We start from the raw sequence: 13782 nt of genomic DNA, 5'->3' as shown, positions 1-13782 counted from the left end.
ATGAGCTGAAAGCCATTTTGTATTTCTGTCAGCCATTTTAGTTAGTCATGTGCTGCCACGTGCTCGCCTTGTGCTCTGTCCTCCCTCAGTGTTGACTGCTCTTGTAATCTGCCTAGAAACAAACTATATTTAGCATCTTTCACCTTCGCACATGCCCAGAAGGGCCTAGCTAGCAGAATGCACCTGCTTCTCTAGTATAACTGTCAGGCTATTTTTGCTGCTGTATGGAGAAGTAACTCTCCTCCCACTTTGTTGAGTAGGCAGATCTTGTATGCCCATCTTAGTCATTTTTGCATGCTTACATGTGCCAGGACTGCCCCTTGGTCTTATGATGACTATGTAACCCTAAGCATATATAAGGCCTCTGTTTTCTGCACTCCTCAGACTGCCTCATTCAGTTGCTAAGGCTTCTGTGTGACGTAGTCTCCCTCATTTGAAGTTAATAAAGATGCTCTTATATATTTCAGCTTCTGTGCCAATTTCTTCTTTGTTGCTTTAAAAGGAACAAGTATCAGTGGGACCCCTGAGAAGGTTTGTTGTTTTCTTCACTACGTGCACTCCCTAAGTGCTCATGTGTATTTGGAGGGTCCTCTCAGGCTGACCAAAACACACATGCGCACTTAGCTTTCTCAAAACCAGCTGTATAGAGCAGCCAGGTTAAAGTAACCCCAATGACTCCCTGACCTGAGTGGGGCGTCTTTCCAGCCCGCTCAGGCTGTAGGGTGGAAATTGGACAGGGAGTCTGTGATGTAGTCACAGTGTCTGCTGGGACGAGGAAGACCCAGCATCGAGTAGTGACGCTGGAGGTGGCCGGAAGCAGGTAAGTTTCTCTTTAAAAAATGTTTTTAATATATTATACGCCCTTGTTCCCCCTCCCCCGTACCTCCTCGCCATGCTCCCCCCACACGCCCAATCACTTTTTGGAGTTGGCAGCCACCACTGAAAAATCATAAGATATGGGACCCATTACAAGTGTCTTGGTAAGAACAATACAGTACTACTGCACTCATTAATGTTTATACAGGCCGCTACTATCACAGCAATGCATCACTGCTCTACCTGCCTCTTTCTGAATTATGGGCCATTTTCCTGGCATATACACCACCTGCTTTTAGTGGGTGGCTATATGCTATATTATACTGGGACACTTGTAATAATATTTCAGCAGAAAATAGGTTTTTGCCAATAACAGAAATATCGGGTCACTTTATTTCGGAAAAGCAAAAAATTAAATGAAACAATATGCAGTTATGGGTAACACATTGTTCACTTGTTGTGAAACTTAGCATATACAAAAAAATTAACTAGATAAAAGTAACAAATTGCATAAGGAGTTCAGATTGGTGCCAGGGGTAAGGTGCTGAGGGAGGACCACGGGGTTCGGGTTGTTGGCACAGGTTTGGGGAGTGTACAAACATAACGGGGTAACAGAGTTCTTCGATGTACATCAAAAGGGAGCATTAGAAATGTCTTAAGCCCGTGTCACCATCGGGGACATCAGTTGGCAGGTAGCCATGTAAGGATTGCCAAATGCCCTTGGGCCAGGAGGTTGGGTGCTGGAGTCTAGCATATATCTCACCGGTAATGTCGCAATAAATCATATCTTTCAGCCAATTCATCTTTGGTGGGAGTTTGAATGCTGCCCCAACAGATAGCTTTTTTATGCATGGCCAGCTGCAGCGCCATAGTGGTGACGCATTTGGAGTAGGGCGAAATGAGATTAACATTACCGCAGAGCGTCAACAAAGTGTCTGGCTCTATCTGGTGTCCAGTCATAGCAAAATTCAAAGCCAGGATTTGGAGCCAGTATGTTTGAATAACAGAGCAGGTCCATGTAAGATTTATAAACTCTGTGTTGGAAGAGCTATATTTTGGACATTGATGCGATCATGTAGGATCAAGTTTCGCTAATCTCTGTGGGGTGATGTAGGCATAATGGAGGAATTCAATTTAAAGCAGTTTATGCCTGTCATTGGGTGATATAAGCTTAGTTTGGGTACAACAATTAAAACATGTCTTTTCTGGTAATTGGTGACCTAAGTCACACTCCCATTCTGCCCAGGCCTTCACATCTTTAAATTTCTAGGCCAACAAAATTGGATATAACCTAGAGACTAGGCAGGACCTCTTAGTGGTGGAGTTAATCAACATCAGTGGAGAGAATTCCTCAGGTGCCACTGGGTACGACTGAAAACTGTTGCCTAGCGTATTATATAAGCGTCAGAGTTTGAAGTTGTCCATAAGTCTAAAGACCCCAGTACTGGTAAATGGATCAGCTATAATAGTTTGCCCATCAGCGAAGAGATCACCCATGGTTTGTAAGTCATGTTTTAGTAGCGAGCATGGTACTGGTTTTCATTTTGTTAAGGATAGCCAAGAGTTATGTTATGTTATGTTATGTTAGTAATATTTCTAAGGCGCACAGCTGCCCCAGCCAAGGGGCGTCCCGGCGCCTGATCAGGTACCACAACACTACAAATCGATGCTGGGAAGGAGAAGAGGAATCAGTCAGCAATCGGGAACAAAAAAGTTTTTATGGCACGCCTAAAGGAAGTGAGGCTGTTCAAGGCTCGAATATGGACAGGGAGAGAATTCCATAATCCTGCCGCTAGTACTCGAAAGGAGCGACCTCCCATCCTACTCAGTCTAAACCGTGTACTAACCGCCAGATGGAGAAATTCCGATCTAAGAGACCGCGTAGGAACATAGGAGGTAACAAGCTTAGCAAGGGCTGGGGGAGAAGAGAGCTTCAAGATTTTAAATGTCAGGCAGAGAGCCTTAAATTTAATTCTCTGTCTGACCGGCAGCCAGTGGAGCGAGGTCAAAACTGCAGAGACAGAGCACTGTCTAGGAAGGCCGACGATGGCACGCGCCGCGGCATTCTGCACCCTTTGCAGTCTAGTAGCCTCCGCCTGATTCACTCCGAGCAGCAGCGCACTCCCATAGTCCAGCCGAGAGAGAATGGAGGCTTGGACCAGCAGTTGCCGAGTAGGGGGGTCGAAGAATTTGAGGACCGGTCTCAGCCCTCGCAGAATACCATAGCAGGTAGCTGCAACCTTCTTCGTATGGCTTGTGAAGGAGAGTGTAGTATCCAGCCAGACCCTCAAGTTCTTAACTGTGGGTTAGAGGTAGGGCTGGGGAATAGAGCAACCCTTCATGTAGCTTTGCCCAAGCTGAGCTTGTTGTGGACAAGGTTTCAATATCAGAAGGAGCTCTTGGGAGACCAAATAGCAATATAGAGGAGAGTGGGGTCTGCCCTGCCTGGTCTTTTTCTGGCTTCAGGTGCGGTAGGTGAGCATCAGGTTGGTATCAGTAATTCGAGAGGTGACATTACGCAGCCAAGAAATACAAGTGTAAATCCAGTACATCAAACCATCCTTTTTAATATGCAAGCGTTAGAACACCCCATTTAATTCTGGGTCATGACCTGCCCATATCAGGTGGAGCCAAAGGCTCTGTAAAGTTCTAAAAAAATAAATAGTGAGGAGGGTCAATATATTTGTAAACAAATAAAGAATATGAGGGAAGATAACCATTTTAATAATGGCCATGCGTTCCACCATGGATAGTGGCAACTTGACCCACTGTTCCATTTTTGGGGTGAGCCTGTCTATTGCAGGGCCATAGTTCAGGCAGGTCACCATTTCTTTCTGATTTCAAAAAAGGTCATTCAAGTGAATCAAATGCCTTTTCGGTGCCAAGAAGTGCGATAGCTGCAGATAGGTCAGGAGAAAAGCAATTCAGCACAGCGAAAATGGTCCAGAGGTTGAGAATGGTGGATCTGTGTGGGACGAAACCAGTTTGTATAGACGTTATAACTTGTTCCATCAAAAGCGCAAGACGCATAGCGATGACTTCGGCAAGGATCTTATTGTAATGGTTAGGAAGTGAGAGGGGCCTATAGAACATTCAGAGGTGGGGATCTTTACTGGGTTTAAGCAGCAATGTTATCACAACCTCTCTTAGTGTGTGAGGGAGAATGCCAGATTTGAGGGGCTCTGAGTAGACCTGAAAAACATGGGGGGCAAGCACATGTTTGTAGGCCTTGCAAAAGCTTGCCTGTTGAACCATCCTGTCCCGGGGCCTTGGAGCCGTCTAGCGCATCGATCGCTTGAATAGTTTCTTCACTGGAGATGGGTGTTGCCAGAAATTGCTGCTGGCTATCCGTCACCCAGACCATTGCTACCTCTGACAGGTATTCTGAGATCTTTGAAGTGTCCTCTACCATGTGTATGGGAACAGCCGCTGGTAGTACTGAAGAAAATCCATGGTGATACTATTGTTATCAAACGCTGTCTCACTTTCAGTGGTCACACATCTGGTTACATGGTTACTATGTGGACTGTGAATGTAAGCCTAAAAGACCCCCCAAAGGGCCTGTTTGTTGATCGAGCCGATGTTGAGAGTAAAGTATTAAATTGTGGAATTGCATAGCTCCAAGGGAAATACGTAATCACTGAGGGCGTTGTCGGGGAATCTCCACTGTCATGACAATCCACTTCCATTTGGAAGTTTCAGGACTATCTTAACTGGTGCATGGTTGAATAACGAGTGGGGGAGGTGTGCTATGTCTGATAGCCATGGGGTTACCTCTCTAGACACAAATCAGTAATCAATGGAAGTCCAGATAGCTTGGGGTGCAGAATAAAAAGTGTAGTCTGGAATGGTAGCATTACGTGACCTCCATGGATCAGTCGGCTGAAACGCACCAACAACGTCCTGGGATACGGGCAGAGCGTGAGGCTTGCTGCTGATATTAGAGACCAAGGAGTTGAACGCCGGGTTGTAAGCCATAGTTACATCACAGTACAGGAATATCATATCTGCCTCAAAAGAGCTGAGAGCTAGAGTAGAAGGATTGAGAGTCCTAATTGGGAGCATAAACATTAACTAAGTGCGTAGACTTGCCTGCCAGTATGCCAGAGACAAGTGCGTATCTCCCCTCTTTATCTCTAAAGCTGTTTTGAAGGGGATACTTTAATGTATCAGGATACAAACTCTGTGGGATTATGAGCAAAAATAGGCCAAATATTGATTATTCTCCATGTAGAGACGTATGTGCACCTGTCTCTGGGGGCTAGGTGCGTCTCTTGAATGAACGGTAGCCTAACGCCATGGTGGGCTAGATTACATAGCACTTGTTTACCCTTCGGGGGTTGTTAAGATCTCGAATGTTCCATGACATGCAGGTCAGTTCCATCACCCTTGCCCCTCTGGCCTGGGATTGCATTCAGCTGGGAAAAAACTAATGACAGTTGTAGAGTGTGTCTCAGCTGTGACATGATATTGCACAATGAGACAGTGTCTCAGCTGTGACATGATATTGCACAATGATAAACAAACAGTCACATACAACAAATTTAAGTTAACAAAAAACCATCCCTCCACCCACACAAGTTTCAAGTACAACTGGTGAATCCCAAACATAAAAACAAAAATCTAGTTCTAATCCAAATGGAATACCCCTCAGAGGTTCTGTGGCACTGAGATTTGAGAAAGAAGGCTGGGTTTGTACAGAGAATGCCATATGTGTCATGGTGAAATCCATGCACTATTGTTGAACTTACGTAGATTGTATGTTTACATATTGACAACGTGAGATACTTTATTTACGCTGTGCAATCAGTCATTGAGTGAAGAGTCACTCGTACACTTTGTTCTACATTGAGGGGAGGGCTCCCCCTAGCTGATGTGCACGCATACAAGTTTAGTAATTTTTTCTTGTGTTACATTGGTTGACAGGCAGAGGTGTGCACTAACATATTAACTCTCACTAATTTGTTGCCACTATTTGGTTAGCAGCACCCACAGTTTCCAATAAAATATGACTATCAAGACTATTTCGAATATCACTGATAACAGAGCAGATACCCACACTTACTCGTCTACACAGGCGAGTGACATATACGCATTAATACAGGAAACAACTACATTCAAGATACAGGGTGGTTCCATTTTCTCAACAATTACGACAACTAGAATTTATCACCAGAAAAGTACTCAGCCAACACTTACACATGTCTCCTTTGATACAGTATCATAAGGTGCAAAGAATACCGTGTGGTTTAAGACTACCGATTAAACCATTGCTGTACAAATTCCAATTTATTAAGCTGTTTATGGAGAAGTGGTAAGCAGTTCTAAACAAATGTTCACTTGACTTGATTTTATTATCTATAGAAGAACTTTCCCGTACCATCCGGGAATTAGAAGAAGAAGTAGAAATTATCGAAGCTGATTTGTCATCAGAGTGCGAACCAGAATACTGGAAAATTACACTGGATGATTTGAATAACAAATTGGATGTGTCCCAAAGAGGAATTGAAGAATGAAAGCTAAGTAAATTCCTCCGAGACTCTATAGATTACAAATTAAACGAGGTGTACACATTGGCAAAGGTGTATGCTCAGAGGAGAACATCACAAAAAACAGTGTCATCTTCACAAGAAGGTGTGGTTCCCGATCAAGAGGTGGAAGTAACAAGGACTTCACTTTGCACTGATCAACAAGCAACAGCAACCAGTGCACAACTAAAAGAAGCATCTTCAAGTACAATACCATCTGTGTCTTCTTCTTCTTCTGTTTAGCCAGCGGCCAAACAACCGGACGCCCACCAGATCAAAGTGTTACAAAAAAATACAGAGAGGGGCCTGAATGATTTGAGAAAGATAGCCAGATTGTCATAGTTTGTTAAATCCGAGCCCATTTATATCCTGTGCCTTCAGGAAACGCATCTACCTTGGGCAAAAAAAAAGCTTCTCAGGGTTGGCGGATTCAATATCCTGGCATGCTCTTCCCAGACTTCAACAGTAAGGGGGGGTAGCGATATTAGGTAAAACAGTGCTGGGGGGGCTAAACGGGTTAAATCGAATACACTAGGTAGATGGGCCTTGGCAGAGCTGGAGTTTGGCCTCACAATCTGTGGGATATATGGATCAAATCAGGTTGATCCAGAAGTATTTGAAACATTGGAGGGGGAACTGTCAACCTGGCCCGTACCCATTTTGGTGTGCGGGGATTTTTATATTTCTATTGATCTGACTGATTGAAGTCCTTATACCAGCAGAAAGCCAAGGGTCTATAGGGTCCTCCGCTCAATGATGCAGTCACAAGAGCTAATAGATGTCTGGGGGGCAAAGGAGCCCGATGACCCAGGGTTCACATATTTCTCATGTCCACACCAGAAGTATAGTAAATTGGATTATTTTTTAATCTCATCCGTAGAAATCAGCAAGGTGAACATTAGGAAGCTTCCCAAGGTCCTCTCGGACCATAGCCCATTGCCAATCAGATATAATGGCGTAGGGCCAGTTAGAAAATGTAGGGCGTGGACATTTAATCGGAAACTCCTGGCTGACGCCACGTTTGTGGAGCATCTGCGGAAATGGGCTCGGGAGTTCTTCGATGCCAATCGTTACAGCTCATCCAGGAATTGTGTTTGGGACTCATTTAAAGCAGCACTGAGGGGGGAGATCACCAGCTATACCGCTCAGGCCAGGAAAAAATTACAGGCTGGTAAGAATAACCTTTTAGCAGATCTAGTTAAGGAAGAAGAACAGCATTGCTACACTACAAAAACATCTGGCCGAGAAAGCGGCGACAGAATACTGGACGTACAGGAGGAAAATGTATGAGACAGGGGAGCAGGCAGGGAAGGCCCTGGCACTGAGGATCAGGCAGGACAGTAAAAAAAATGTATAACTAGTATCCATGAGAACGGACGGGATTTTGTGGAGCCTCAGGACATCCTTTTGGTATTTGCAAACTTCTATCGATCCCTTTATAGGGAAGAAATGGGGGGCGCGTGGCCGTTTGGTAGATACCCGGACACAGGGCCCAAACTGGGACTGTATGAGATGGAAAACTTAGAGAGCGATGTAACGACCGATGAAGTCCGGAAGGCATCACTCGATCTGGCTGTCGGTAAAGCCGCCGGTCCAGATAGCATCCTTTTGGAGCTCTATAAGTGTCTTTCGGTCGAGGTGGCTTCGATGTTGTTAGATATTTTTAATGGAATCATCTGCACGGGCAAAATCCCAGAAACATAGAAGGACACTAATGTAGTCGTCTTTCACAAAAAAGGGAAGCCAAGAGAGAGCCCAGGGTCCTACAGGCCGATATCTCTTATAAATGGAGACAATAAGCTCTATGCAAAGATCTTGGCTACGCGTTTGGGGAGGGTCATTGGCGGGCTCATTTCCCCCTGGCAGCATGGGTTCATCCCTGGTCGAGGAACAACGGACCACATTAGAAGAGCAATCTCGTTGTTTGAGGTTCATGCTGTGGGGGTGAAGGGGGTTTCTATGATCCTCCTCGACGCGGAAAAAGCGTTCGATTGTGTCCGATGGCAGTATTTGTGGGATGTCCTGGCTGAGAGAGGCTTTGGCCCAAAAATCTTGATGGCTATAAAAGCCATGTACTCCGATCCGGTGGCCCAAATCCAGATGATGGGTCAGAGCTCAGACAAGATCATGATAACCAGGGATACCCGGCAGGGGTGACCCTGCTTGCCTATCCTGTTTGCACTGTACATCGATCCACTGGTTAGGCAAATTCTGGGGAATCGTGGCATTAAGCCTGAAATAACCAGTGGATTTGAGAGTAAAATACTAGCGTATGCCTACGATCAGGCAGTGATTACATTCAGAACCTGCCGAGACTATGCAAACTTTGGTCGAAGTCACTAGGTAATTCGTATACCACTCTGGGTATCGTTTGAATGAGGCAAAATCTCAGGTAATATGTTCGAAGGACATTGTCAAAACTGACCAAAGGTATGTCGATTCTGCGACATATCTTGGGGTAATAATTAATGCAGCAATGGGCTCAATCATCCAGGATAATCTTAATCCACTCCTTAAAAAAATTGAGACAGATCTGAAGCATCTGGATGCACTGCACCTATCCCTTATAGGTAGGACAAATGTGTTAAAAATGACAATGCTGCCCAAACTCCTCTATTTGTTCCGATCCATGCCTTACTTAATCGAGAAAGGGGTGATAAAAAAAATCAAGTCCATCTTCAATAGCTTTTTGTGGCAGTATGGTAAGACTAGGTGGTCAGCAAGATACATAACCCTCCCACAGGAACGTGGAAGCCTAGGAGCCCCAAAAGTAAGATATTATCACTGGGCCTGTCTGTTGATACAGATGCCCATTTTATTTGAACCAGTACCTAGTAAAAGACATACTCAAGACCCTTCTTCAGATCTGCATGATATTCCATCAATATACTAGCTATTGATGGGAAAGGAGGCCGCGGGCGCACTGTTAAGGAAAACTGGTCGCAGAATTTTTAAGAAAACTCGGTATGAGGTCCCTTTAAGCACCTGGGATCTGTTGAAAACACTGCAGAAATTGCTACAAGTCCCTAGGATCACCATGTATACGCCGTTGTGGAAATCAGGGTACTTTCCAAACTTAAGCCTGGACGGTGCCTGGAAATGCTGGGAACAGCAAGGTATCCAGACGGTGGGGGATGTAATGTTGGATGGCAGTATTATGAGCTATAACTAAGGGTGGGCGTAAAATCCGTTTCGCGGGCAAATTTGCGGATTTTCCGTGATTTCGCGATCCGCGAATCTCGTGAAATCGCGGTAAAATCCGCGAATCAGCGGGGACGAAATTTCAGCCAAGCAAGGGTTACAGCAGCAGGTGCAAAAGTTGAACCTAATTTCTTTGTAACCTTTTACAAAAGGGTTACAAACAAATTAACTTCAACTTGGACACCTGCTGCTAATTGCTTCCTGGCGCCTCGTTGCCTACTTGCAACTATTCTCTGACCCTGCTCTGACCCTTGAAGCAGGGTCAGAGAATAGTTACTAGTAGGCAACAAGGCACCTGTCCAAGGAATTAAACCTCATCAGGAAGCACTTACAGATATAAAAAACAGGAAGAAGGGAGAGGATGGCAAATACACCCATTTTGAGTTGTCAGGAGGGGTTAAACTAAAAGAGACCTTTACAGCACAATTTTCATATGCATTTTGCTAAAAATAAAAAGCTGTATGTTCTGTAGGGGCAACTCAGGAATCTGGCCCTTCAGAGATCCGGCCTCTCTTTCTTTCTCTCGTTCTCTCTCTCCCTCTCTTTCCCTCTCTTTCTCTATCTATCTATCTATCTATCTATCTAGCTCTCTCTCCCTCTCCCATAAACGACTGCATGGGTAACTTCGCTATGCAAGCGGCTTGCGAAGATGCAAAAAGCCCTGCGAACATGCAAAAAACCCCGCGAACACGCAAAAAAACAAAAATCCGCAAATTCGCACAAATTCACAAATGTTGCGGATCGCGAATTCGCAAATCCGCAAATTCGCGGATCGCAAATTCACAAAATTCACCCATGCTTAGCTATAACCCCTTGCATGCTCATGACGAGCTCAGCTCGTCATGAGGTATACCTCTAGGGTGTCGTCATGACCACATCCATTGACATTGAGTCCCAGCACAGGGGAAAAATCTGACAAGCAGCCAAGGTGTTAATGCTGTACAGCAGAAGTATGGTTTACCCAGTAGCCAAAGCTTAAAGTATGTTCAGGTCTCACAGACGCGTAAAGCTGTTAGCTCTAGCTTTGTCCCCGGCACTTGTTGCCCCATACTGGAATATCTATTAAAAGGGTGGAATAGGATCCGGGTTATATATCAGGATCTAATTGAGAGGGTGTCCGATGACCTCAAGAAGCATGAGGCCGCTTGGGCAGTTAAATTTCAAGATCCGGATGCGGATCTTGACAAAGCTTTATATCTGGATAAGCAGGTTCTACGGTCCTCAAATTTGAAGGTACAGCACTTTAAAACACTCTTTAAACTGTATTACACACCATCTAAGCTGCATGACTGGGGTATGAAGACGGATAGTAACTGCCCCCGATGCCAGAAAGGCCCGGGGATCTTTTACATATGTTCTATTACTGTGAGAAGCTCAGCACGATCATAACCGAGATTGAGAAATTCCTGGAGGGGCTGCTAGGCACCAAGATCAGTCTATCCCCAATAGTGATGATTCTCTGGAGTGACAGTAAGCTGGGCCTCAATAACAATGAAATGGAGGCATTCATTTTTTTAGCTGTTGCTGTACTACGTATTCTGTTGTCAGCTGCCTGGAAAGATTCAAATGCCCCAACTTTTCAAATGTGGCTGACTAGGCTTCTTGGTATTCATAACATTGAATCCACATTGTATCTGCATAAGGTAGGAAATTGCGTGATTTTGGTTGTAAAATATGGGCTCCCCTGAAAGATTGGAGGGATGGTCAGCTGTAATTAATCAGGGTTGGGGTATGTGCATGCTTTTGTCTGTAAACCACACGGATATATCTTATGGACTCCCTGCAAATATCTGAAATACCTCCCCCCTAGTTATCTATATATATATTTATGTGTATATTTATATGCTTATTTATATATATATGTCTTGTACGGATTTATGTATGGTATTTTAATGAACTGCATTATTATATAACGTGATTTTCTAGCATCCTGAAGACTTCTTGTATTATGAATTTGTATATTGAACTGTGTTTTTTGTACGTATGAATTCTCAATAAAAATTAACAAAAATAAAAATAAAAAAAAATACAAATAATAATTATCCAAATATGATAATATAGCATAATCAAATTTCAGTAATTCAACACTATTTGTAAATTATAAGCAATGCTGAAAAGAAAAAAATGCCAAACTTTTTTGCTTATTTTATATTTTTTACTACAGACAAGGTCATTGTGGAGATTGATAACGTGATTGGCCGGCTCCGCATTCCTTCCATTGAGGACAGGCACAAGATGCCATACACAGATGCAGTGATCCACGAGATCCAGCGATTCAGTGACATTCTTCCACTTGGAGTCCCACACAGGGTGTTGCGAGACACCAACTTCAGAGGATTCAAGCTGCCCAAAGTAATTTTTTTACAATCTGCTGAACGTTTACATTGAATGCTACAATGTATCCAATTGTTATGTTATGTTATGTTATGTTACAATTTATTTATATAGCGCACGGCTACTCCAATGGAGTGTCCCGGCGCTTTAGATAAGCAGCTCATTGAACAGAAACATAACAACTAAAAGCATCCAGCAGAGTGACATAAACTAAAGGGTAAAAAGCCAAGTTTTCAATCCCTTCCTAAACAACAGAAGATTAGCAGTGTTCCGTAAGGCCAGAGGCAGAGTGTTCCACAGCTGTGGTGCCCTCAGACTAAAGGAGCGCCCCCGAATACGCGCCCTCTTCACTCGGGGAACCACTGCGAGAGCCAGAGATTCAGATCGCAAGGATCTGGCCGGTCGGTAAAAAGCAAGCCTACGCTGAAGATATTTCGCTCCCGTGCCAAATAGCGCTTTATGAGCCAGGGTCAGCGCTTGAAAACTATCCGCTTCCGGATAGGCAGCCAGTGGAGCGACTGCAGGAGGCCGGACACTCTGGCTCGTCCACGAAGGCCAAAGATTGCGAGCGCTGCAGAATTCTGCACGACCTGCAGCCGCTGCACCAGATAGTCCGGAAGGCCCAGATAGAGGACGTTGGCGAAATCCTCACCCCTCCTACACATGAAGAGGAGCTGGGTGTCATCAGCGTAAGAAACGATCTGGGCCCCAAAAGACTCCACCAGTGCCGCCAAAGGGGTCATAAAGATGTTAAAAAGAGTTGGGCTCAACACAGAGCCCTGTGGAACCCCGACTCCCAGTGGTGGCATCTTAGCGGAGCTAACAGAGGCCCAGACCGTTTCTCGGCGGCCAGCTAAAAAAGATGTAAACCAGCTGAGCACCGTCCCCCTCAGACCGATGTGATAAAGTCTGGCGAGGAGTCCCTCATGGGGGACGGTGTCAAAGGCCGCCGACAGATCAAGCATGACAAGCATGGTTTTGCCTTCAGAGTCCAAAACCTCCTTGATGGCCTCAGACACCTCCAGCAGCGCCGTCTCGGTACACAAGTTAGGGCGGAAGCCCGATTGAGTCGAGTGAAGCAAATCGTTGGTTACCAAAAAAACGGAGAGCACGCTATGGACGTGCTACTCGGTAATTTTAGCCAGCGCTGGAAGGAGCGATATAGGCCTGTAATTGGCCAGCACCTCGGGGTCTAGGCCGGGCTTCTTAAGGAGGGGGATCACCATTGCCCGTTTCCAGGCCTGCGGGACCGTCCCCTCCCTCAAAGAGAGGTTCAAGAGTGGATTGACCAAAGGGTTCACCACATCCGCCATCCTCGCAAGAAATCTAGCCGGACTGGGATCTAACGGCGACCCCGACTTCAGGTTGGCCAGAAGTGCCAGTGACGCTGATGGAGAAATAGGCGGAAAAGCAGACAAAACAGAATCCAGGGTAGGAGATGGAACTTAACCAACCCCATTACAGGGAGGTGCTTCAACCGACCTCCTCGGGAAGGAGTCCTGGATCAGTTTAATCTTGTCCGTAAAAAAAGTAGCAAGATCACAGGCCCACGACTCAGGGCGAGCGGTTTGAGAGAGATTAGATCTGGGTGCCGTGAACTCCCTCACCACCGTAAAGATCTCCCTGCAGGAATTAGAGGCTGCCTCTATCCTCCTAGCCAGGTAATCCTTTTTCTCGCGGAGAATGTCGCGGTGGTAAGCCTTGATTGCGGTCCTGTATGCAAGTCTAGCCAACGGGTCATACTGAGTGCGCCAGGCCCTCTCCGCCACCTTACACTGGCGCCGGGAGGCAGACAGCGCCTGCGTAAACCATGGAGCAGAAACCCGTTTTGATGTCCCCCGGGAATCCAACACCGGGGCTAGATCGTTCAACCTCTCCGTCAGCCACAACTGCAGAGAGTCCA

At 45.4% G+C, this 13782-nt stretch overlaps 1 protein-coding gene across 1 annotated transcript in view; it reads left to right on the top strand.

Moving 5' to 3' along the window:
- LOC147712641 (cytochrome P450 2G1-like) overlaps positions 1–13782 on the top strand; it is a 566383-nt gene that overhangs the window by 493073 nt on the left and 59528 nt on the right. Inside the window, exon 7 of the mRNA XM_086923336.1 lies at positions 11710–11897. Within this exon, the coding sequence (XP_086779462.1) occupies positions 11710–11897 (188 nt within the window). The remainder of the gene's footprint in view (positions 1–11709; positions 11898–13782) is intronic.

The sequence above is a fragment of the Lissotriton vulgaris genome, chromosome 5, assembly GCF_964263255.1.
Source record: "Lissotriton vulgaris chromosome 5, aLisVul1.2, whole genome shotgun sequence".
NCBI classification, from domain to species: Eukaryota; Metazoa; Chordata; class Amphibia; order Caudata; family Salamandridae; genus Lissotriton; species Lissotriton vulgaris.
Note: the sequence above shows the minus strand (reverse complement) of the source record. Positions and strands in the feature narration are given on the sequence as shown.